Source organism: Anopheles stephensi, chromosome 3, assembly GCF_013141755.1.
Source record: "Anopheles stephensi strain Indian chromosome 3, UCI_ANSTEP_V1.0, whole genome shotgun sequence".
Taxonomy (NCBI): Eukaryota; Metazoa; Arthropoda; class Insecta; order Diptera; family Culicidae; genus Anopheles; species Anopheles stephensi.
In genome coordinates, this window is record NC_050203.1 from 79,392,220 (window position 1) to 79,418,269 (window position 26,050).

General features: G+C 44.8%; 2 protein-coding genes across 8 annotated transcripts in view; both read right to left on the minus strand.

The window, feature by feature from the left end:
* LOC118509128 (sodium/potassium/calcium exchanger Nckx30C) overlaps positions 1-14,367 on the minus strand; it is a 78,167-nt gene extending 63,800 nt beyond the window's left edge. For 3 of the 7 annotated variants that reach the window (XR_004905843.1, XM_036049327.1, XM_036049323.1), the window contains exons 1-2: positions 13,856-14,312; positions 11,962-13,151 (exon numbers count right to left, since the gene is read on the minus strand). Coding sequence is in view for 6 of the 7 variants with exons in the window: in XM_036049327.1 (XP_035905220.1) it covers positions 11,962-12,766 (805 nt within the window). In the remaining variant the exon portion in view is untranslated. Of the gene's footprint in view, positions 1-11,961; positions 13,152-13,855 lie in introns of all 7 variants that reach the window. The other 4 variants (XM_036049325.1, XM_036049328.1, XM_036049326.1 and 1 more) reach the window with 4 other exon arrangements.
* Positions 14,368-23,528: 9,161 nt separating this feature from the next.
* Positions 23,529-25,316, minus strand: LOC118509132 (ovarian-specific serine/threonine-protein kinase Lok-like). Its single transcript, XM_036049331.1, has 5 exons — positions 25,117-25,316; positions 24,895-25,052; positions 24,480-24,830; positions 24,236-24,416; positions 23,529-24,110 (listed from the first exon to the last, which is right to left on the minus strand). The coding sequence occupies exons 1-5, from the start codon at positions 25,235-25,237 to the stop codon at positions 23,602-23,604; spliced, it is 1,320 nt and encodes a 439-aa protein (XP_035905224.1). The 5' UTR covers positions 25,238-25,316; the 3' UTR covers positions 23,529-23,601.
* Positions 25,317-26,050: the final 734 nt, after the last annotated feature.

Consider the following 26,050-nt stretch of genomic DNA (forward strand, 5'->3'; position numbering starts at 1 on the left):
TTTTCTGTGGTTGTTCTCCCATTCACCAAGTAAAGTGTGTGGTATGAAAATTTCAGCCGCTTGGCAGAAACGATTTCTTCTTCTGCACTGCTTCACGCTGCAGCCGCACACTGTTCGTTCCTCTTTTAGTCTCCGCTTTATGATGTGTACCGGGAAAATGCAAAAATAATTCCATAAAGATTGTTATCAAGAGATCTGCCACCGTTCGTACGCCAGCATTCCGCTACTCAAATTTAGATTTCGCATTCGCATTAGCATTTCGGCTCAACCACAATACTCAAGGACGTGCGTTTTTTTTTTCTTCTACTGCTACCATCATACCGGTTACTGGTTTTATCTTTTAAGCACAAAGCAAAACGTACAGCGAAACGAGCTTCTTAAACTTCCCACCAAAAAGAAAAAAAATCTCCAAACAACCCACAGCGATAAATATGTTTCAAAGCATGAAGGATTGCTCAACAAAGTTGCTTGCCTAATCGGAGAGCGAAGAGGAAATTCCTGTCCCTATCATGGCACCATAGGTACCACGGACGCACACACACACTTGAGCAGGCACAAACCAGTAAAGATCATAAAATTGGGCACCCCCGCTGACTTCGGGCCAGTTTTCACACCCAATCAGTGGCCATTAAACGGCACGATATGGTTGTCCTAGCGTCCTTGAAGCTCGCGTCGCGAAAAATGCTGCTGACGACCCGAGACACGAAGGATTATGAAGCGCATATGAAGCACTGTCATAATTGGTCATAAAATTTATCTAATCAAATTTAACTGTCTGTTCGTTCGGTGAGGTACATTACGGGGCAGGGGGGGGGGGGGGCATAATATCTTAATGGAATCCAGAAATGGCATTGGCAGTCGCAAGTCAGGCGCGTGCTGCCACCCGCATTTACCCGCCACCACGGGAGACGGGCACAATGTAATCCTACGATAATTCACGATAATAAGAGGATTTCATTATATATCTGCTCTTCTTTCTTCGGGTCGCCCTCCATCTCCGCAAGTATCTTATCCCAGCATCCCCATCACGTGACGGTGCTTAGAACTTCTCGGGCAATTGTTTCGGGTCCGAGGAAGAAAAGTAAAGCGGTTCGTGCTGATTGCAGCATGTGACAGATTTTTTGTCCTCTCTCCCTCTCTCTCTCTCCGGTATTACTTGTAGACTAATGAAAACGGATGAAAAAAAACTTTCACCAAACCCGCAAGACTCGTGGGACATCAGGGTTTTGCAGCAGGGAACAAAGAACGAAGAATTTTGTCACTTCGCTCCCGCTTCCAGCACACCCAAAACAACGGGGGAACGGATCTGACCTTTTGGTGTAAAAACCGGTTCGCTCGGAATTAAGCGGGAAAATTGCACGAGTAACCATGGTTACCAAAAAAAAGGATTTCTTTCTCCCCTGGTTTTGTGAGCCACGAGAAGAAATTGAATCTTTGCGCTTATCCCTTGTTAACCATCCCCGTGCGGGCTGATGCTCGGTACCCGTCGGGTGGGATGTGAATTTATGAACCATTTTCCTAGAAATGGGCAAGCATATAGCTTCAGGGATGTTTTTCATTAAGCGTTTTTGGGTGTCTTTTTGGTGGTGCGGTGGTAAAATTAGCCAAGAATAGGTATGAAGAGTTAAGATGTTTTTTTTTTGTTTAGAAGTCGATTTTGAAACTAGGTCAAAGAATTCGGTTTTTAAAGTTCATTTAGCTGACGATTAAGTTTATTATTTATGAAGCGTTTTTCGGAAGCAAGAGACACAGTTTTACCCCTTGAAGGTATGCATTCAGTGTAACAATGACAACTGATTAAAATCTCAGGTGGTAAATAAAACTAATCAGACACGCCAGAAAGTATACAATATTTTTACAATGTTTGCATTTTACTCCATTAGACGTTCTTACCTTTCGGTAAACCATCTCGGCCACCCATTTCTGGTCTCCCTGACTGAATTCAATCCTGTAGCGGAATAGTCAGTTAGGCAATTTTTAGTTAGGCAATAGTAGCTCCAGCAATGACAGGAATGAAGTTTTTCTATCCAGTTCTACCAGTGAATTGTTCACTTCGTCTTGAGCAGCGTTATCAGTTCATTTCTTAATTCCTGTAATACAAACGACATTACCGTTGCATACTTTTAGGCGCCTCGAAAATAGCGAATGGAACTTTGAGCGAACAACTGTTTCATTTAGTAACATTGTTCCATAACTATTCAACTCCAAATATAGGTTATCTGTTCATTTGTTCAGCGCACGCTACAAATATTGTTAATTGGATCCTGGCTTCGAACATATCGCCGCTGCTGCCCACAGACCCTGTTCGTGTGCTTATCTGCCGATCATCATCATCAGAGCTACCCACCAGAGGTTCTGGCTCGAATATGCCGCTCAAGGTTATTCTAATAAATTTCTCCATTTCCTTCACGATGCTTCACGAACCCGGTCAGATGGATGGAGCTAGATAGAGCTCACCATTAGTTATGGGGCACAACTCGATCCCCGGTGCTCGCTCCCTTTTTAGCTCCCCGGGGCGCATTTTAGTTTATTTCGTTCCTCGATAAAGAAACAATCCTTGATAGTTTGTTGCCGAAATTGGCTGTCCCCACCGAGAAGGAGAGTGAGAGAGAAAAACTAGGACATGAGCATTGTCAATCGGCACAAATGTGTCGCACAAATGCTTTCGAATCGGATCCGCCCCGGCTGGTTCAAGAAACAATTCCATGCATTGTTTGCAGTGTGTGTTTGTCTGTGTGACAGTGGCTGTGTGTGTGTGTGTTCTATCCACTTTCTATCCCGATGTCTTACAACAAAAAGGGTTTCTCTCCACTTGTAGAGAAGCGACCGTTGGAGTGTCTTCCATTTGGGTGAATTAATTCACTCGACCTCCAGCACCGGGGCAGCAAAACTATCCTTGCTGCTGTTGTGCTGAGCTATCTCATGTTTATATCGCACATAAAATGATAATTTCCGAAAGGCACTCGTCCGCAGCGCACAGAACACGGAGCGACCGCCTGCAAGCAACTGCCGGCGCAGAAAAGAATACACCCTCAACCGGATTCCGGCTAGAACTGCTTATGGGGCTACGGAAGGCTTCTTCATTCTACCGCGTACGTGGTTCGTGACCTCGAGGCACTTTTTTTTTTCTTCGTTTTCCATGGTGCCTTCTGTGTATTGTGCTTGGCTTGTGCGATCGTCGCGCACCGTCCTACAATAGCAGTGGCAGCAGCGATTTTTTAAGGACCTAGCCTGGCATCGCCCGGTTTCGGTAGTGGTGGCTCAATGTTTCATCGGCAGCGAAGGAGTACAATCACTTGACCTATTTAATCGCTGAATCCTGCCCGAGCCGAGCGAGCGAGAACCTTCGAAAACGTTCTGCTGGTTCGGTACCAGGCATCCGCGCGGTTGGCGCATTACATTACAACTGAAATCATAATGACCATTTTCATTTGCGTGTTTGTATGCGCTGCTCACCGTGTGGCGCTACACACCGCAGATTGTGAGCGATTTCCGCTGATTTGTTTTTTCTCGTTTGCACTTTTTCGGTTGCAGCTGGGGAATTCGGCCCCGTTCGGAGTGATGTTGGGGAATACATTGCAGACCCGATGGTGCGATGGTGTAATGAATTGTGTGTGGGTAGGTAACAAATGGAGCACTACACCGATACCAACATATTGCTTCATATACGTGGCCGTGGTCAGTGTTTGGGTCATGGCAGTAGCAGTAGCAGCAGCAGCAGAAATGTCTGTGTCCATCTGTGCTACATTTGGCTAATTAGCCTGATCGTTGCTGTTTAACGACAGCTTCACATGATAAACACACATCATCTTATTTAAAATAAGGGGACAAGGTACGGTTTTATAATGGTAACGTATAGCTTAAAGTTGATGGCATTATCAAGCTAGTAAGAGACTCTATGCCTTGAAGGCTCAAGAACCATGTAGAACACTAATAGCGCTATTAGATTTTTTTAAGTGTCATGAATAGATGCTTCTAGCCGGTACTGTTATAAATATACTTTTTAAACTTTTCTGTTTGGCATATATTGTGTCGTTTGAATGGTCTCTTTCTCACTCTTCTTAGTCTAGCTACCTCTTATGTTAAGCCTACCTACTTAGACTATTCCGCTACGGATACAATTAAATCACGGAAAGCCAGAAATGGCAAGGCAAGCCAAGTTCTCTCGAGGCTGCAGAGCCACACAAAAAGAAGAAGTGTTTTCTGTGGCCAAATCGTTCGAAAACTGTTTAATAGGTTTGTTAATTGATGAGCAAAACTGCCATCAATCAATGCCAGGTGGCCTTATCGTTGTAAAAACATTGATCCAGGGATCAGAGTGTTTGTCTCTACTTTGAAATACATGGTAAAGGTGATTGGTATTTTTGCACAAAACTTGACACCAGTCTACGATGAAATAACTCAGTATGAGAGGCTGACAAAGCCTGTAAAAGATCGCATTTTTATAGAGGGTGTTTCCTTATCTAACTGCCAGAATATTTTGGCCAGAAGGCAAGCCATATTTTGTAGAACGCTTCTTGGATGGAAAAATTTATCAAAATTGGATGGATTATGTAATTTATAGTAGATTTATTTTTATTTCCATTCAAAGTTGGTATACTTCTCGATGCCTCCAACATTTTGAAATCTGTTTGATAAAAAAATCCTTTGAATTAAAAATTTGATTTAATTTTAATATTAATGTGAAGTCTGTTAATGTCACAAGTGTTCACAAGTTTAAACAGTGTAAGATTATTGATAAAAAATGCCATCTACGACTTATATGTTTTTAACACCTGTACGCTGTTTTTCTCGCCCTGTTTGCCGGCCTTGACAGCTGCAACGTATTCTTGATGTCGCTGCCAATGATTTATGTTGTAACAACGATCAAGACTTGAGATCAACGAGTGTTCAAATGTTTCATATGAGGTATGAAGTATCGAAAATTGTAGAATAAATTATAATCACACAACTTTGATTTCTTCTAGTTACAAATACTAAAATAAGTTCTTCAATAATTCATCATAATTTATCGTCCAACGCCAACAAGCCCCATCCGCCAATAAGAGCAAACAACAAAACCCATTCCACAGTGTAAGCAAAGGCCGTTCTCCATCCCCACAGCACTCGTCAAGGTTAATGTGGAGAACGCATGTAACAATGGTAGTACTTAGAGGGGGTTGACGCTCACCGAAACAAAAACTCCCCACCAACAGCAAACCAGTAAAGTGGTTGATAAATCTAAAACAATCGAAAACCATCTGAGGCGTGTAGGAAAAGCAGCGAAAACGAGAACAGGCAAGACACACACCGTACGGCTCGCAAACGACGAACGAAATCAGACGTAACTTTGTCGAAATTGATTGGAAAACATAAGAGGGAACAAATTTCCTCCACAACCCACCGACTCGGGCTCGGTAAATTCAGGCTCGCAGGATGCGATGGTTCGGTTGGAGTATGCAAAACACAAACAAACATTTTCTCGTTGATGTGTTCGATTTTTCTTGATTCTTTGGCCCGGGGTTTCGCTGGTCCGCCGTCCGCGTTCCTTGCGAGCAGCCTATGCGAGCTCGTTAAACATTTCACCTCCAGCGCGTCCCTGGCTTTTGGCCCACCCAATCAGGCTGTCTTGTGCTATTTATCTCACGCTACCGAAAATGCTGAATGTCACTCGACTTTCCTCGGCCGGGGTGGATGCTGTGGAGCATCGCGTTCTGGCTTCGAAAACGAAACGATTGGAATGAAATCCCGTCTCCAAGCGGTGGCCGGCCCGAACGGCCGAAGTTGAATATAATAAATATTTCGAAATAAGTTTTGCAAAGCAAGCCGAGTCAGGCGACACACAAGCTCGGAATCGGGAGGGATGATTTCGCATAAATAAAACATAACGAACCGATGTCGCTCGCTTCATGTTTCTGTTGTTCGTTATTGTACAAAACTGCTTCATAATATCGAGTCCATCTTTAAGTTGAGTGAAACTTGGGGAAAATCCACACGGCAAAGAATGCTTCTTAAGAACACAAGAACAGACCTCCTCGAATCGCACCGTGCTTTCAGCATCGTGTTGACCGGAATCATTTTTGACGTTGCATGTTGTTGAATCCTTTTCCCTCGCAATCCTTCCGGGCTGCCTGCAACATAAAACATAAAAGGCCTCTTCGACCTCGGCGGTGGGGAGAAAAGGGGCGTTCTGGGTTGGAAATAATCTTGATCCAAAAAACCCCCACTCCATACATTTGAGCGCAAGAGAACATATTGTACAACCGGGTGGAGGGGCATGTACCAGCAATGTGCTGCGATGCTGACAGTACAGTACCGGGCTTTTATGGTTGCTTATTTGCATAAGTCAATACGCAATGTGGTGGTTTGGTGGTGGCGCGTAAGTACACACTCGCATACCGACCCCCATTCCCATGCCCAGGGTTCGTGGAGAGCGCGAAGACACACCACCAAACACCCGAAAGCATAACAAACATGAAAATGGAAGGTTGTTTTTGTGGTGTGTGTGTGTGTGTGTGTGTTCTTTTTTTCTTTTTGGGCTGTCCATTTGGTTCGGTGGAAAGGATGAAAAGGTACAAAGGCACAGAAAGAGTTTAAATCGATACTTTAGTTCAACTATTTCGGAAAAGAATTAATGCCGGTTCAAGTTGAAGGCCGTACAGGGAAAGGTCACTAAACGCGTTACCTGAATGGGTTTTCCGAGAAAAAAATGTTTGATTAGAAAAGGAAGAAGATTATGACTTATGGATAAAGTCAAACAGATAGTGAATTCAAATTGTGTCTTTATTGTCAGTTTTATTTTCCTTTCGTTCTCTTAGTACAGTAAACACTCGAGGTTCGTATTTTTGCGTATTGTTACTCTTAGATGGAAGACTGATTTTTTAATCGGTATCGACCAAACATTGGAACAACTATCGATCAGCTTCGTAGGAATTCAGCCGTATAACCATAATAATTGCATTAAACTTAACTTAAGGCAATCAGAAGATTTCATAAAATTTTGAACGATAGCCCTATGCTCTAGTGAAACATGTTTCAGCTGTAGCTGTCTATATTGGAGACAACGTAGTTTTTATAATAATCCAAATTAGCCTCTGATAACATCGCTTCGTTGGTGGGCGAATCACAGAGCGACGATACTGCCTCTTCTCAGCGGAATTTCTTAGGATTAGCCCAATAATTGCGTACCCAGGACTAACTAACTGAAGTGATAGCACTGGATCGGATGGAGCTAGGTTGTCATTGCTATACTAAGTAAGTTTTTATAACTTCCAAGCCTCAAACCATGCAAAAAATAGAATTGACGTTGATTCTGAAGTCTTCATAAGCCCACTTCTGTTCTTTATTGGTATTCAAAAACAATAAGGTAGAATGGAGCATTGTACACCATAAATCTCCTACTGGATAATTTAAACTGGATATTTCATATGCTACTAACACAACTTTAGACAGTTTTCCAAAAAATAAAACATTCAAATCTACACAATAAACACAACATAGAATAAATCTGAGAATCCATCCATCTCCTAAATCGCGAATCTCGGGAAGCTACTGTAAGCCAAAAGGTCATCATCCGACGACGACAACCACGATGACTACGAAACGAAAAACATGGCATTCTCTGATTCGATTTGCTTCCACCTCAAACCCAGCCACGGGAGGGAACGTTGTAATGATCATCATTTACTGCTACTGCTACTGTTGAACAGCACCCAGAGAGCCTCACCATTTCCATTTCCCGAACCGGGGCACGCATCACCTGAACGCTATTTCATGCCAGTACCGGGATTTATGATGTTTCTTATAGGAGTTTGACATTTACATTCGCTGTCATTGCGGAGGAATGTTTCATTTGTTTCGTTAAGCAATCACGTTGCGCACGGAATCGAGCAGACCATTCCCACCCACCAAAAACAGGCGAAGCAATGGCTGCGTCAATGTGCCTTTTAGCTGTGACTGTTTCACACCTTCACATCCCAACTAACCGGAACTAACCGGAGGGTGCATGTGGTGCTGGGAGACGAGTGTATCAAATAAAAGTTTTTCATTACCACGATCCAGCACGGGAAAGGCGGCTACCGGTCGGGGAGGCTCGAAATAGTGCCTCCCTTTATTCCTAGACAAACATTCGCGTGACATAGCTAACACACAGTCGCGAAGTTGGAAGTGGGTTTCAGGCTTGTGAGTGTGTCTCTTCCCAGATCGGGTGGAATGGAATGTATTGTGGGATGGAATTTTTCCTTTTTACCGGGCTAACACCTTCACCTTCATCAGCAGGGTGTTAGTCGGGATTGGGTGTTATTTCATTTACGATCGTAGTGCTTTGTTCCGGCACCGGCATCCCAAAATCGGATTAAAGACATTTTTTTACTTATCGATTTTTCTCTATCCGCAATCTATGTGTGTGTGTCCTGTATGGCCGCTTCTACTGCTGGAACTATTTTAGAATTTTACGATCACAGTTTTTCCCTTTAGAGAATTCACAGAGCGTCTGTTGTGTGGAACAAAAAGTAGTTAAGGCAAGCCTTCCTTGGGTTAAAATTGCGATCTAACGTCATCATAATTGTGAACTGAAGAGAGAGTCGAATTTTACGAACCAGAAAGCTTTCACCGAATCGCAACTTTTTCTTGCCCGGAGCATGGCCCCCCGAAACGGGGAAGCGTGTAACGCGCGGGTGGAAATGGAATAGTTTTAATGAGTTTAAACGCTTTTGACATTTTGTGAATTTGTTTCATTTTTCATCGCCTTCAAATGCGATGCCTTGTGCCGTACCGAACCGAACGAATCCAAATCCGATTGAAGATGAATGTCGTCCAAGGGGGAACGTGAGTGTGCGAACGAGCGAGTGAAGCAACCCGGTCATGCGAAATTATTGCATCGCGAGACTGCAAAGTGAAAGTTTTTCACGATTTACCTTGTCGTTGGGGTTCGGTTTATTTTTTGTTCCTGCTTCTTCTCGTTCAAAGCGAAACAGGTTAAAAGTTGCAGGATAAATGAAAACTTTAGTTTTCAGTAGGAATGTTTGCCCGTTTGCCGATCGGGCAGACAAAACGGGAGGAGCGGATATAATTTTAAGCATTTGCAAAAACGCAAGATGAGTTTTTTTCACACTGTTCCCGAGCTACCGTGCGATAAATGTGAGCTTTATTTCGTGCTACGCTTTTCATTCCCCTAATGAGGCACTTTTGTTGTGTTAACATAAGGGGTATGGTGAAAAAAAAAAATGAAAAATCCTCAACACCCGCCTTGGTATGCCGTTCATTCACCGTGGAAATGTTCGAGGTTTAGATTTTGGTTCACGGGGGACTCGGGGCTCTGTTATTGTTATGTAACTCTCTCCGCTCAAGGATGTTGCTATTTTCATAATCAACACTTCAGCAACAAAATGGCTATAAGAGGGGAAGTTTTTTTTTACGTTTGTTCTGCTTGTGTGTTGTTTTGTCTATTTTTGTTCCATTGTTCGGTACGGAATCGTCTCCGTGTGGACGTATTGTTGCAGAATGCGCGAGTGTGCTTCGCAATCGGAATTAAGTGTTTGTTTATGTTTCATGGGGGTAAGCAGAAGAAATAGTAAAGAGCGAAACAGGTAGAGAGCTTACAGTGAAGGAATGTATTTGACAAATGGCCGTACTTTTGATCATAAAAAGACCAAAAAAATTATTCGAAACGATTTTTGCTTATTATATGAGCATCCCATAAAATATTTCGATGGAGACGCCTAGTCGCTTGTACCGCAATTACTCACACATCTTTGAGTGAGTATTTTGAACAATATTTTCTGCTTTGTCTTAATCATCATGAAAGTCTTAACAATTTTAATTTACTGCAGCAATTGAAATGATATTCAATGGAGGCGCCTAGTCTGAATGGGAAAAAAATCTAAAAGCATAATAATGCTTCTCCTTAGCCTTGCTTTATCGATACATTTTTTTAAACAAAATTAATTTCTGATCAATTTCATCGTCAGTTATACTGCCAGGCCGTCTTTCATCAATAAAAAAAAAACAAAAATTATCGTCTACAATGCATTTTGCAATGGAGGCGCCTAGTGCTTTGTATGGTATTTTTAATCTCATCTTGTTTTTAAGCAAAATTATTGCTAAAATGTTCTGCTCATTACTTTTTCCATCAATAATTTGTCATAGAGATGCTATAAAACTCTAATATTGCATTAATTCGATTATTCGACTTCAATACCAGCGCTGCTCAAGACAACATGATTCGTTCTAGTAGAAACTCAGGGCTATCTTTCTCAATAAAGCATGCTCATATCATATAAAGCTTCACTTGTACGGGTGCTTTCACGGCGTAGCCATTAGAGCACGTGTTACCCAATTCGGTTAACTACACTTCTCCTCGCAGTTTCCTAGCGTTTCCCCTTACCTAATTACGCTCTCACGCTCTTACCCTCTCTCTCGCTCTCAGTTGCCTGACTCTCACTCTCTCTCTTTGCTAATAAAAGCTCGCCTTCAGGCAGTCGAGCAGCGTAAGCAAGCAAATCACGTGAAACATACCACCGGGAGAACACGCGAGAGAGAGCAACGGCCCCAAGCCGGGAGAAAGTCTTTGGCCGACGCTCGCACTTGCAGCCACAAGGATACACAGCTCCAAGCCGATTCGGAAACTCGTGATGGCTGGAGCAAAAACAACCCTGCAAGAGCAAGAGCATCGGCCGTATTCCCTCCGGTCGTTCGGAAACCAGGGAATAACCCCCTCCTGTGGGACCAAACAGACGAGCCTGCTTCATCGTGCTCCGTACCTGTGAGCTCCGTGAATCCTTTCGATTCTTTGCTGCACCTTGAAGCTACTTTATGAAAACTGGTTTTCCCAATCCCCCGAAAGGAACGGAAAAACACCTCCGCGCTCTCTCGATCACCCACCACATCACCGGGGTCCCTCACTGGGGTTGCACGGAGGTGTCCTGATAATCGATACTCCCTAACGACGCGCAACAACGCGAGCTACGCGAGGACAAAACGATGACAACCACACCGTCCACATCGTTCGACGACCAGAAAACAGGCAGAAAAACTTGCGGGTTTCGTAATTGTGGGAAGCGTAGCCAATATACTGCTCCTATCGGTTCAGTATACAGAGTATGCGGTCGCATCATCCGACCCATCGCGACCACGGGAATGATTCGACAGAACACGCTGCCGATGGTCGCTGGTTCGGGTTGGCCTTGAAATTTCCTTACAATTCTGCTCTGCTGAAGAAGGTGATTGATTGAGCAGTGATTCCAGTCCCGCCATTTCCACACAAATACATACGCAAGAGCATGAAATGTGCGTGAATTAAGTAGAATTTCATCCCAAAGAGATTCCAGGCGAGAACTCATCATTACATAACTCCAAACGCAGTGTTAAAATGTATAACATAAACAAATTCCCATTTCTGCTGAGCTTCCACTAGCTGTCACCGCTGTGTACCGAAGCGCCAAATGCCTCTACGTAGTGACCTCTGGAAGAAGGTTTCGTTTCGTTTCTTTTTTGCTGGTGTGTGTCAAAGATAACAGACAACTCACACACGCACACAAACACACGCGAAATAGAAGTCACCAGGACTGGCTTGGTAAGAATCCATCCTTATTCCCACTGCTCACGTCTTGCTCTCTCACACAAACACACAGTCTCGCTCTCTCTCTCTCTCTCTCTCGCTCGCTTCTTTAGCCTCTCACACACAAACACTCAAACACATTCTTCTATTGCGAAGTAACGGCGTTAAGGTACACTAATTCCTAGAATCCAGGATCCCCGAAAATTATCGCGACTATCGATTTATCCCAAAAATATTAAAAATTGTGTTTCAACCCAAGTAAAAATTGAGAAGCGTGGACATGGTCTTCCCCAACGAATTTGTCCTTGGTCGACTCGAAAAATCAAGCCTTTCTACCAGGAGGTCCTAATTGGGTTTGTCTCTCTGTGTGTGTGTGTGTGTGTGTGTGTGTTTGTCTGTCTACAAAGAGGTCAAACACTATTTACCATTTGACAGCTGCAGCAGCGTCGTTCCGGAGAGCAGTGATGTGGAGTTTTGGTCGTAGTAGAGCGCCATATCCGAGAGTGATTCGGCGCTGGCGGGGCTCGCTGGCAGCAGCAGATTAACGAGGCCAAGCCCGAGCACTAGGAACGGTAGCAGCCGGCTGCCCCGGGTCGTCACCCCGAACCTCGGGCCCCAAGGCACGCATCGAAGGGACATCTTTCGGCCCGCCTTCAGACCGGCCGTCGGGTTCGCTTTACTGCCGAACGCGGCGGTGCTGTTGAAGGTGCTGCTGGTGGAGGACAACGACGACGGGGAGGCGTTGGTGGACTTGAGGGAACTGCCACTGGTACTGCTCGGTCGCACCGTGCGCCTTCGCCTGTGACAGGAGGAGGTCGCGTCCTGGTGCAGCTCCATCGCATCGCAGGAGGGTAGTAACGCCGGCACTGGTAGTGGTGGTGGTGGTGTTGTTGTTGTTGCTGTTATCGTTGGTGGTGATGATAATGGTGATGGTGAAGGGGAAGGATCCAACGGGACCTCCGCCTCCCTTCGGCCCCAACTACCGACCCCGGTTCCGGCACGGTGCATGGTGGTGGCTGTGGTAGTATTATTATTATCGACAGTGGTAATAGTAGTTGTAGTAGTAGCGGTAATAGTGGTTATAGTAGCAGTAGTAGTAGTGCTTGGTTTTCGGCTACGACACGCTGCGGTTGGCTGCTGGTGCATCGTACCGACCGACGCTGGTAGCGACGACGAGGACCTCGACGTGTACGACGACGACGACAGTAGTGAGAGCGGTGATGGCTTCATTGCGTCCTTTTTTTCAGGAAAAAGGGATCCTTTCTCCGGCAAAAAGGAACGCCGTCTCCTATCAAGGGTAGCGGGTCCTCGAGGGCATGGCCGGGCCGGGGTGCGGGGATTCCGTTCCTGCTGGACTGCGCTGTACCGTGTGCGCCCCTATCGATACGCCTCACGAATAGTGCGTGCCCGTGTGTGTGTGTGTGTCTGGGGACGTGTGGACGCGCGCGCGTTTGTGTGTGTGTGTGTGCTCACTTCCTGCTTCTCAGGTGGTTAGGACGCACTAAACTTCCGCACTTTAATATATTATTACGAAACGACGCTGCTAGGGCGAACGGGTCTTGATGGGAACAGATTCGCCAAAAACACACTACATCTGGTCAGTCAGATCGATGAGCTGCAAAAATTGTGGTGAATACAAATTAAACACTCGTTGGTTCGGTTCCGGAACTACAACCAATACTTAATGGGAAAAAAATCGGAAACAAAAATGAACAAAACTCCCGTCCCGTGCGGTGCGTGTCTGTAGGTGTGCGCGCTTTCCCTGTAGCCGCGTAGCCGGGCAGCTGTTAGCCGTGTTCAGTGCGCGGCCCGGGAAACCGACCTAACCACAGCTGTACCACATCACTAACACAAGCGACACAGCGACCGACCGACCGACACGGCGGAACTAGGCACGTCTAGGCTTCTGGGCCGATTTTTGCACCACACAACCAGAGCTCCCTGGTGGAGATTTCTTGGTTGGCTGCCAAACGCGTAGGACCAGCCCAGAAACGGCAGCCCTGCGAACTTCACCGCGAACTACAAACACTGCACAACGGGACCTTGTCACACACCAAGCCACGCACACACAGCATAACAGGAGGAAGAAGAAAAGCCCTGGGTCGCTGGGTTCTGTTTTTATTTTCTCCAAGGAGGAACGAATCCAGGACTTCCAAGGGTTCCTAACTTCAGCTACTTTTATTGGTCGGGATAGCTTGAGGACACTTGCCGGGGATGGTTGATTTTTCTTTTCGCTGTCACACAGTGTGGCAACTTGGATTTTTCTTTCCCCCACTTCCCTCGCCTTAACACTCATACACACACACACAGAACACTCACACACTCAACACACGCTGGGATCGGTTTGCTCGTAGAGCTACACAGCCACACCAAGGATCCAAGCAAATGGGAGGAAGTTTTCCAGCTAGCCACACACAAACAATGTTGGAGGGGTTCGGTTGGGGGTGTTTTTTTTCTTCAAAATGGTGTTATTGTGTTACAAAACCGTACTAGTATAGTTTTTTTTTTTGGTTTTAGTTTGTTATATATACAAAGGGGGTTCAAACCGAGGTATTGTTATCGCAGTGGACGCGCACGAACTAACAGGCAAGGACTCAGCGCGCGCTCGAGAGCTGCACGGATGGGCTATGCAGCGCTCGGGGTTTCGCGTTGCGAAAAGGCTCTCCGGCTTGTCGGAGCCCTGTTCGGGGATTTTGTTCGAGCAGCGAGCCTGCCTGGGAAGCGAACACGGATGTCTCTTTTTGCTCTTCGCGCGGCCCGACGCGTATCCGGAACACCTCGTCGGAGTGGAAAATTTTGTCGATAGAATCGCCAAGTGTTCCCCGAAAAAATACGGAACGATCGTTTTCGGGGAGCGTGAGAAAAGAGCGAATTAGAGTGGGATGGAGTAGTGTGTGAGCACCCTCTCCTGTGCTTTGGTATCTCAGTAGACAACTACTTGCAAGAGAGAGAGAGAGAGAGAGAGAGAGAGAAAGAGAGCTTTATCTATAAGGATCGAAATCGTTAGGGTGAGCTTTGAAAGCTTCGTTCCTCTCTCTTTCTTAAAATATAAAAGCACTCTCTTAATGTCTTTCCATCTCGCTCTTTTATTTTACGCTCATCCTCTCCCGAAGTTTTCATCAGCTGTAAATCAAATCGGACAAACAGTGTCGTTACCATTTGCCGAAAAAGGACAAGCAGCACCAACACTAGCAACACCCGTGGCGAACCTACTACAAAAGCTTTAGCTTTCATTCGCTGCTTAGGTTCGCCGCTGCCTTTTTCATTCACGGGCGCAGGAAAGGCAAAACATAGTATGCGGTTTCTGGAGCGTTTGGTCTCGTAGTAGTACGATCGACGGGCGGCCCTTTCGAAAAGGGATTAGACGCACAATAATGGAAGTAAGAATGAATCACCAGTTTGATTAACGAAAATTGAGGAGACGGACAAACATGTTTTCTTTGGTTTTTTGATGAAAAAGGTCTTTCGGTTCAAGTTTATTTATTACAACTAAACACAGTTTTCTATAATATATGAAGATAATAATACTTTCGATTGAACGTGTGACTACAACTCAAGCCAAAGGAAACCTCCTGGAGCATAATTTGATTTGAAATATTCATATTAAATTATTTCCTCACTCTCTATCCTTGCTTCCACATCCATAGGATTCATATAAATTCCTGCGAAGGTAAAAATAGCCAAAGAAGACACCCGGCACTAGACGATCATCTTTCCCTTAGGTCCGATGCAAAACATTCCAAGCCGAGTCCGACATTCTACTCCATCGTTCCCTTGTGCTTGGCAGTAAATACACTCCGTGCGTATGAACGTGTGTGTGTGTGTTTGTGCTTGGCGTGAAAAGCTACGGCGCAAGCTCTCCGGCTCCATCGCTCCGGAGTCCTCAATTTACTCTCCTACCGCGAGCACACACAGCTACAAACGCATGAAGCTAGCACAGGGAATACTGCAGGAGCCTTGTGCCGGAGCTTACGGAGCCTACGGAGGCGATGTGACAAAACACGGCACGCCGACCCAAATACGGTCACATCAGCGCATTTAGCAGGATGTTTATGTGTGAGTGTATTTAAAAAGAGAAAAGCCGATTTTCACGAGAGGCACTTTTGAGGTGGGTAAATAAGGGGGAAAAACAACCAAAAAGCTCCACCGTCCTACTCCAACGTGTAGTAAAGTGTGCCTTGGTTCTATCCTCGGATATTTCCTCCCGGAGTATGCCGCGAATCACTCCGAAGGGCCACTAAAGCTCGTTCTTCATTCACTTTTTCCCGTCTCGGAAAAGCTTTTCCATCAGCCACACACACATACACACACATCCGCGAGCACTGGAAGAGCACACACTGGCACGAAGCAGTCGAACTCCCACACTTCGGCAGCACTTCGATGGTGAAATCGGAATGGTGCAGTCTAGCGCAATGTTGTCGATGATGCATGCGATTGAAGCAATGGGCCCCCGTTCGCACACCCTCTGTTCGATGCCCTAAATAATGACTGCCAGAAAAGAATGTTCTTTCGTTTCGCACGACTATGTGTGTATGGGTATGTGTGTGCAATAGAGTATTTGGAGGATTTAGTTTGCTTTAGTTGGAATACGGAAGTCTTCGGATAAAAAAGCACTCAAAGCTCTCGATGTGATTCATGTTGCATGGCAAATCTTTAATTCGATAATTGAAGAGAGGACATCAAAAAATGAATAAAATTCGTTATTTGGAATGATCACCATAAGAAGGTGTACCTTTGAAGAGTGTTTTTTAATTGAAGTGTCCCTAAATGTAGCCAATTCTACTAGATTACAAAAATACTAAGATTAAGGGATATTGGAGCCTAAAAGTATGCAATAATCAAGACAATCTGCAAGTATACTATGAACACATTATCTGTTAGATTAAATGTTGTGAGAGCCTTAAAAGGGCGGTTCGGTGGTCGAAACGGTAACAGCGCCAGTCTTCACACGGCAGGCCCGGCAATCAAATCCCATCCAGATCGTACGCAGGACTGCCTATCCTGCTATGGGTAATATAAAGTCAAGGGAAGCCAGTACAGGCAGACCAAGTTCACTCATGGTTGAAGAGACAAATTAGATGAAAAATAATAAGAAAAGAAGAGCCTAAAGGTATGCAATCATCCAAACACTATGCAAGCATGCTATGACTGGTAAATTTAGAGTTTTTAGAGCCTAAAGGTATGCAATCATGGAGCCCCTCTGCAAGTACACTATAAACAGTAGATCTGCTAGTTTAAGAAATGTTGGAGCATCAAGGCTCTCCCTAGACTGAATTCGCTTGGTGTTATAGTTTGATAAAAAAAAAATATTTATCTCAATATTATAGACATGATTAATCAATTGTTCCGAACGGCTGCAAATGGAATGTCAATAGTTTTCAGGGAATCTCAACATTTAATGGAAAATACCTGTTATATGAATATCTATTTTATACAACAATTCAATGATAAATTTTTATTTCTTATTCCATCTAGATTCACCAACGACAAGCAGTTGAAACCATCGTATAACCATTTATCAACCTTTCCCCATATCCTTGTTAGCTTTCTCAGAGCACCTTACTTCACAGTGACAGTGGAGAATTCACGAAATGTCGTCCGTTCATGCTGAGTACACAAATTTTACAACCACGACCACAGACACACGAACACGATTAAGGTGTTTCGGTGTACTTTCGTCAGGAGCAAACTCTAACCCCCCGAAAAAAAAAAATCCCCCAACCAAAACAGGAATCGCCCGGATAGCTCCCATGTCCCGGTATGCGTGGCGAAAAGTTGACTGCCCGCTTAAATGTCCGTACATAGCAATTCCACCTCCTGACTCTCTCCCCTTTTCCTTCTCGCTCCCACTTCCCTTCAATAGTGCCCAACGGTGCTCTCGTAAATCATTCTGCCCAGGACTTGCCCCGAAGACTTACCGGGGCCGTACGTCGTCGTTGTTGTTGTTGCTGCTGCTAGCTTCAGTTTTACTACATCCCGTCCAAAGCCAAAAGAAAAGGGCACGCATCACAAACTCGTCCTTCTAGCGAACATTAACCTTCTCTTCTTGCCCCTTGTTTTTCTTCTTCCACCTCTCACCATATTAAAACGAACATTCCGGACCAGCGACCAAGTGGGATTGGTCCCGACCGACCCCTTTCCCTTTCCCCGGGAGTCCTTCATTCCCCAAGGATGGAATGCTTTTTTTGCTTTTCGCCATCGCCTTTTCCGATGGAACCGACTCACACGCGCCTACGTGTGCTGGATGTGGTATAGGTCGACCAGGAATCAGGCCACGTATTGGCAATTATTTTCATGTTTGGCCACACTTTTGCCACTCGGCGTACGCGCGTGAAAAACATCGAAAGTGGCAAAGGTGCCTGTCTGCTTTGCTAGCTCCAGCAGCAGTCAAAGTTTGCATACAGACGGCCTCGTGCGATGGAAGATGGTGAAGGAAGGCTCGATTAAGCTGCATGGGACGTATAATTATATGGCACGAGCCCTCAACCTCAGTGTCTTGGGTGCGAGCAGGTGAGCAGCAGCCTCTTGAAAAAGGCGCACGAAACACGGCACGGAAAAACAACATCGCTCGCCATCAAACAATCAACCAAATGGGCGGCGGAAAAATCTCACAAATTGACCCTAATGCTAAAGGCGAACCGCGTTACTGTTGCGATGTTTGCGGGTTTATTTACATCGGAAATTTGGTAGGGAAGGCAGCAGTAGCAGCATTGCAAGCTGCTAAACTTTCGAGCAAACAAACCAACACTACAAGCGCGATCGTTGCTGTGGCCCACTTTAGAACGGTTGCTTCGGCAAATGGCAACGGAAATGGTAAACATCGAACAATTCTTAAATCGTACGCCACTCCACTTTACTGTCAGCTGTAAAGGGTGGGAGAGCGAGGAGAGGGGTGGCGGGGAGGTGAGAAGGTGGGACTGGTTGTTTTACACGTGTAAATGATGGCAAGTTCAGTTTTTCGTTGCTGGTTTGTCCTGCAAACGAATAGTCCAATGATTTTTTTCTTTCCAGTCGAGTGTATTTAAAAGACTAAGGTAAACAGGAAGAGGAAAATTATTTCACACAAAAGTATACGCTTTATTTAATGTTTGTTTTAAATTAAAATAAAACCCTTTACTTGCGGCATAAGGAACATTAAGTTCAAAGGTCACAAATGACCTTCTTTAAGCTCTGTAGATTTAGAAATCGGATACTCATCATTATCGCTTATATTGTGGTAATTTTTCAACGTATATAAATGTATTTTACATTAAATTTAAGGAAACTTATCTTACAGAGCATCCAAAACGGTTTCACAAACTGCTCGCATCTGGAAACAAAAGGCAGCTGATGTCGTTTAGTCGGTTGACGAGTGGTGTTCCAGGAAAAGTCTAAGAATTCACCAGATAACTAATGTTTTATTTTTTAGTATTAGTTATATTTTTTAAGTCCAAAAAAGTACCTTTATTTTGGGGTATTAACCATTTTTCTATGTTAAAAATTGGTCGAGTTACAGCGAGGGAAGTGCTGTCTGCTTTCAAATGAACTGTTTGGGCGCCAAAATGTATGCTATTTGCATCGCACATCGCTGTATCCTATTTACTAGGACAATTGGAGCTCCATGGAAGCATTTTTAATTAAAATCTGGATGAATAGAATTTTTAAACGATTTAATTAGTTGAAGAGTGAATCAAATTTTCCTTAAATATCGACCCTTACCTCCTAGAAAAACCGATCAGAGTTTTTGTTTTTTGTCGTAGCGTAAAACCTCTGATCATGCTATATTATTTAAATTGCTGTTGAAATGTAAACGATAACCACCATTATCGCTCGACCACCTCTCCCAGCGCTACCTACACCGATATGAAATGTTCCGCACGCTCTCTTCCATCAATCATTTGCTGTTGTTGTTGTTCCTGTTGGTCTCCACAATGCCCATCCTCTCGTTTCCCGATTTCCCTAGAAGCAGCAAATCCTTTCGCTCGTTTCGCATCGCTTTTCGCGCACCAACTTTCTTCGTTATTCTTCGCACATACACTACATTAATAATGGCCGCGACCACCCGGTAGCCGACTACACCATAATCCTTCCCCGGGCGTGTTTGGCGAGTACGAACCCGTACGTAAGTGGAAAACAAAAAGGCTCGCTAGACTCACCGAGCTCACTGTGCTGTCTAGCGGAAGTGGTTTGTGTGTGTTGAGGTGAAAATTACGATACCACAAACCAAATAGACAGACACACACACACACACGCACACACACACACACACCGACTCCGAGAGGAACACAAAACCTATACCAAGAGTTATGAACGATTGCGTTATGGGCAGGGATAGAAAATATGCTCACGCTAAAGAACGTGGCTGTATCTTGCGTGCGACCGGTCACGACGTTTCTCTAATTGTTTGATGGTTAATTCTTGCCGGCACGAACGTCGTCAAGATCACCCCGGGACCCGAGCGATGTAAAAAACTTGTAAAACAATTACTTAAAATTTATTGCGGACAATGTTCCCTGTTTTCGGAGCGCTTGGAGCTAAATGTCTGGTGCCTGTAAGTGGCGTGCGCTTTTCGGGTTACCGTTTGCGTCAATCATTTTGGGCAGGTAAGGTAGCCCACGGTGACCTCCAATCGAAATGGATATTAATTTACCGGCTCACCTGTCCGTTTTTGGTGCTGTGCGCCCGACAGTTATGCAACCCGCAGGACACACGTACAGGGTCATCGGGGTGGCGCATTTCGAAGACGACCAGTGGACGCACTGAGCGCTCAGCGTGCGATCTCAACGCAGCCCTATTACGCCACTCTAGAGGAAGGTAAAGGGGTGAGAGAGAAGGGGGGGTTAGCCGGGGATTGGGGAGGGAAAACCTTTATCTTTATCGCTGCAATCCGTCTGAACGGAACGGAACGGAATGGTTATGGCTAAAAGTCAATGAATAACCGAGAGGCGCCCATTAGACACACACACACACACAAGTACGATGTCGGGTGTCGATTAGAAGGGAACAGGGACGTTTCTTGCTCCCTCCCCATCACATTGAACCCCCTCTCGCACCCATAATCCCCCCCACAATTGGCGGGGAACGAATGATGATGCCCGGTTTGGTCTTCCGCTTTCGGCAAGGCACATCCGGCTCCGGTTAGCACGCTGTCAATAGGATGGTACACGTTGATGCCACTCGTTCTTCTGCCTCGCCATTACACCAGCAGGAGGCGCCATTTGTTTTTCGTATGTGCCCTCAAGGAACCGGTCGCGGGTGTGATAGGTTCTTTGCGTTTTTTTTTTTTTGCGATAATGGTGCTTCCTGTGTGTGTGTGTGTGTTATTTCAGTTTGCTGTCATTTTTTGTTGTTGTCCTCGTTGTGTGCTTACTTTCTTCTACTTCATTTGCTATACCTCGTTCCGCCGGTATGTTCCTTCCTCCGGTGGTTTTATGCTTTCCGGAACCTGGCAGTTCCTTCTTCGTGGCACCGTGCTTGATCGTTTGGCAATGACGCAGAAGAAATGGACGGGCCACGCAACTGGCTACGCAACATCGTACCACCGCACGCCATCCAGTTGAGGGCGGACAGGACCGTGGGGATGATGTTGAAGTGGACTGTGTTGATGTGGAGGCATTCGTTAATAGATAGTTGATTAACATTTTTTATTACAGCCAGCCAGCACATCCTACACATGCAGTACGCTTTTGGGCAGGACTAATGGGCGAAGTTCCGCCAGTGGAACCTCCTCCCGTGGGTTCGTTTGGTTGAGGCTTTTGGGCCGAAAATGAAGGTCGAGAACGTGAGGACGCATGACGATGATGATCAGTCGGTGATGCATGGAGAAAGAAGTTCTTGTTCGTGGTGATGGTAATAATGCTATTTTGTGTTTAACGATAAGCATTGAACGATTGTTATCATGCATCGTAATAGTTTAATTGGGTTTGAATGGTATTTTAACGCTTAAAAGTATGCAATTATTTTCATTTGTAATAGTGAGTTCTTTATCTGTTCTAAATGATTGAACGTATTCTCCTGCAATCAGAATTTTGAGAGCTTCATTCAGAATTTGGAAATCTAGATCACTAACCCCCTGGAAGTATGCAATTATGTATGTATTGAAGTCTAATACGGGCACTGTACTTAATCTTTTTAACGTTAAGTATTAAATATTGTTATTTCATTACGAATTTAAAGCAGAGTTTTACATGGTTGTGGAACAGATTTCCCAACGCCTGTATTTATGCAAACCCTAACCATTTGATTATGTTTAATCCTGAAACAGTGATATGGTCACACTTTACCAATTTTTATACTATCTGTTTTGTTCTCAACTAATGACAAAGTTCCTTAAGTTCCAAAAGTTGACAGAAAAGCCTTAATAGTATGCAGCTTTTAGCTCTCATATTGTTCTTGCAGCTCCAATACGTTCCGTTTTTTCCAATTGAAAGAAATATTTCTTTATGAGAAAAACCGTAAAAAAAACTTCTATCCTCAACTATTCCCATAATTATTCTATAATTCTTCTACTATAACAATAACTTTATGGGATAGGAAGCGTAGGAAGCCAATCATATCGCTTGTTAGACGTACGTTTAAGCCCTTCTTCAGATTCAAGTATTAATACTATATTGCATATATTTAGGGGTCTGCATCCATGCTTCAATTTCACCTCGTTGAAGCTTCCTAGGAAAGCAATAAATTCTTACTACAATTGATAATCGTATTGTTTCTAGCTCTCGACGACACAACTACACCAATAAATGTAATATTGCACCTTCAACCAGAATTTGAAACGAGTTCCTTTCGATTTCATCCATCACACACACACACACACACACACGCGCGTACACATCCACAAACTCGTGCTCCGTAAGCCTAGTCACTCGACCCGGTCAAGGACGGTTGGTGTGAGTGGTACCATCCATCACTCCCCTTTCCGCCTCTATAACCTTACCCTGTGCCAGGTGGTACGGCGTAACAAAACCTGTACGCCTTACTTTTTATTCATCATCTATCTCCCCTCGCTCCACCACCAGACACTTTGGATCCCGGGTACCAGCCCGGGATTTAGGCGCACGCGGAACCGACGTAAGGCTCACCATTGTCATCGTGTAAGCTCATAATCAATTTTCCCTTTCGTCAGGCCGGGAAAAAAACGCTCCCCGGAGCATGTGGGAACCATACCCGAACCGTTCAAGACAACAGAGCAGGGTGGAAGAAAATAGAATAAAAGATGGAGCGAATCCTTTCCTGTGCTTCCGGAGCCCCCATGCTTTCCTCCCCAGGGGGAAAAGGACACTAGATGCTTGAGTCAACGAGCCCGTAGTTTCTTTTGAAGATTGTCATTCATTCACTTGTGCGTGCGTGTGTGTTTGTGGGTTTGTGTCCTCCAAAAGCGACATCGGTGCCTTCGAAAAACGTAGCCAAGATTAAGAATGGAATCCACCAGTGCGTCCATTGCGAGTTGCGCCCTTCGTTGCCACCATCGTTCGTTTTTCTCCGTGTTTTATGTTCCGCCGAGTTGTACCGAGTTTTCCTGAATTTAATATCGAGCACGTACGGGAAGAAAATCATAGCATGACAAAGGTACGACCAAACCGGCCATCAGCATTTATTTCAAAACAGCCAGCTGATCCCAGGTGTAAGAATCGAAAACGCTAGCACCGCTCGGTCGAACACGGCCGACTCATTGAACTCGAAAGTTTATTTATTCCATCAGCCATATTGGGAGCTCCGGTTTGGATTATGGTTTCATATCGAGGCACCATGAGGACCATTTCGCTGCCAACGGGTCCGTACGGGTTTTGCGCCGTTTGTACGGTTGGCTCGGTACTTTGGAAAAAGGCAATAAGTTGAACTACGTTACTCCAGGTGGACTGTTTGAGAACGGTGCGGTGCCCCAAAACGATGTCACATACAATATCCCCGTCTTAGTTTTGCTTTGATAAATGAGTCTCCAGGGTCTTACCGAAGTACTGGGGCGTCACCGAGGAACCACAGCGGGGGGTTTGGATTGATATAAACGACAATATGTAATTACAAACTCCACACGCAGCAGATCTTTTATTTCAATTCAATAACTCACACACATGATCACCACGAAGTTAGGGCAATTCGTTCGAGGACATAACCGGCAAGTTCATCATACATCTCGCCTGCCGGACATCGCTCGAGTCACGAAACCATTTGCTCTGGAGCAACGTTTCGATCGATGGCCGATAGTGTGGATCAACGTTTAGTATGTCGTAAATTAACTTCTTAGCACGGCAAGACTTTACGCTTCGGAACACGGGGTGCGATAGGCTAAACTCACCACGCGTGATCTGCTCCACGTCCGCCACGCCATCTCGTTTCCCAAACGGCAGCAAACCGCTCAGCATCGTGTACAGTATCACACCGAGACTCCAGATGTCGATCTGGCAGGTGTACATTTTCCGATTGCCCTGCTCGAGGACTTCCGGTGCAACGTACTCCGGAGTCCCGCAAATGGTGCGCATAAAGATGGTGTTGTCCAGGAACTTGCTGGAACCAAAGTCGGATACCTTCAGCAGGGTGTAAAGGTTGCTGTCTTTTAGGAGAATGTTGTCCGGTTTCAGGTCACGGTGAATAATTCCTGGAAACGTGAAACAAACAGCAAGGGGGACTAACATTTTGTCAAACAAATTGCATACTTTAAGGCGGTATTTTTTTAATCGCCTTTCTTGCGCCTGAAAGTATGCAAATTCCCTTGTTGTTTACCTTGGCCGTGTAGGTAGTGGATAGCGTGGCATAGCTGATAGAAGAAGAACTTCGCAATACGTTCCGAAAGGTATTCGTTGTCTAGGATTCGCGTCAGCAAATCACCTCCCTGCATATACTCCAGCACCATGCAGATCGAGCCCGGTTCGTTGAGAAACTCGAACATCTGAATCACACAAGGCTAAGGGAAGAAACAATTCTCAAACTGATATTTTCCTTTGGGAAATCTCATTTCCAAACTTACATGGTTTAACTTCTTCATAATATTTGCCTCGTTCGTCAAGCTGGACGGATTGCTCATTTGCGCACGGACGCGAGACTTCTTCACGATCTTCAACGCGTACGGCATGCAGGTTGTGATGTCGTGGAGGAGATAAACCGTCCCAAAAGATCCCGACCCAAGCGTACGCCCAATGTGATAAGATTGCTTCAACGATTCTGATTCAATTTCCTTCGGCACGGTGTAGTTGTGCTGGTAGTAGACAAACAGATTGGCACAGCAAGCGATCGAGATGGTATTGCCGTGCATTAGGATGACGCGATTATTTTTACCGATTAGTTTTCCATTTACAAAGGTTCCGTTGGTTGAATTATCCTGTAGGGAGGATTATCAACAATCAAAAATGATCAAAACCTCTTACGAGCCAAAGCATACTAACGATAATGTACGCAGGACTGCAGCGATCCTCCAGATCTTTCTCCAGTATGAAGTGAACGTTCGAGATAAAGGATCGAATGGACTGTGGAAAGTGCTTTTCCTCTATCACTAAATTGCATCTCGCATCACGACCAACTTTGAATTTTTCACTGCAAAGATCTGGAAGCAAAAGAGATCGTTTAGCAAAAGCGTCCAAGGGAACCACTCGTGACGAGAAGCTCACCAATCGTTCCGAACAGCGAAGAGCTGCCCACCAATTGTCCATAGCTGGGTGGCTTTTCCGCTGCTTGCAAATCCAACGAAATGGTCTCAGAATTAAGAGGTTGAGTGTTGACTTCTTCCATGATTACACGATCTCGATAAGTTTTCCTTGAAGCTGGCTTTGTTTACAACCAATCGTCTTGCTTTCAAACTTTCAAGAATAAATCCTCCCGCATTTGCTTAGGTTGCTTTGATAACTATTCGCACAACGAAAATCAATTCAATAAAATCCTTTATTCAAACCAGGCCTGAAAACTGGGTCGAACTGCTTGTCCAAAGTATTAGGCACATTGCCTTTATTCTCTTTCCATTTTTGCCTAATATCTATTTGCAGTTGCTCATTTGCCAGCCAATTTTGCTCCCTCAATTTTTTTTCTTTCCACCAGCCACAAGGTCTTTTCCATTTGGCAATGTCACAAATTTAGTTGAACGGCTCAATTTCTTCAGATTGAACAGTAAATATAAGGATATCGATGCCAGATGCTCAGTTGGTTTTTGTAATTTCTAATCAAATTTAGGAAGCGGTCACTTCAACTTTTTAGCCCAATAGGATAGGAAGCAACTTTTGGATTGTTTGTCGAGGTCTATCTACTAAGAGAGGAGGACCTTTTGAACGATGACATCAATAGGATTAAAAGCTCTTCAACTTGGATGTCTTTCAGTATAGGATGTTCAGGGCAGGACGACGAAATCGCTTGAAAGACTCGAAACCACCTGAATAGCGAGGATTCTGAAGATAAGACTTGGACGACTATGTGATCTTCTGATGAAAGAGGCTATTCTTATGGGAGTCGAAAGGACCTCGTCGTCGAGGAGGTTTCTTGGAAGATGAAGCTTGGAAGACTACGAAGTCTTTTGGTAAATGTGGCCAGGACGACGCGCTCCTTTCCTTCTAT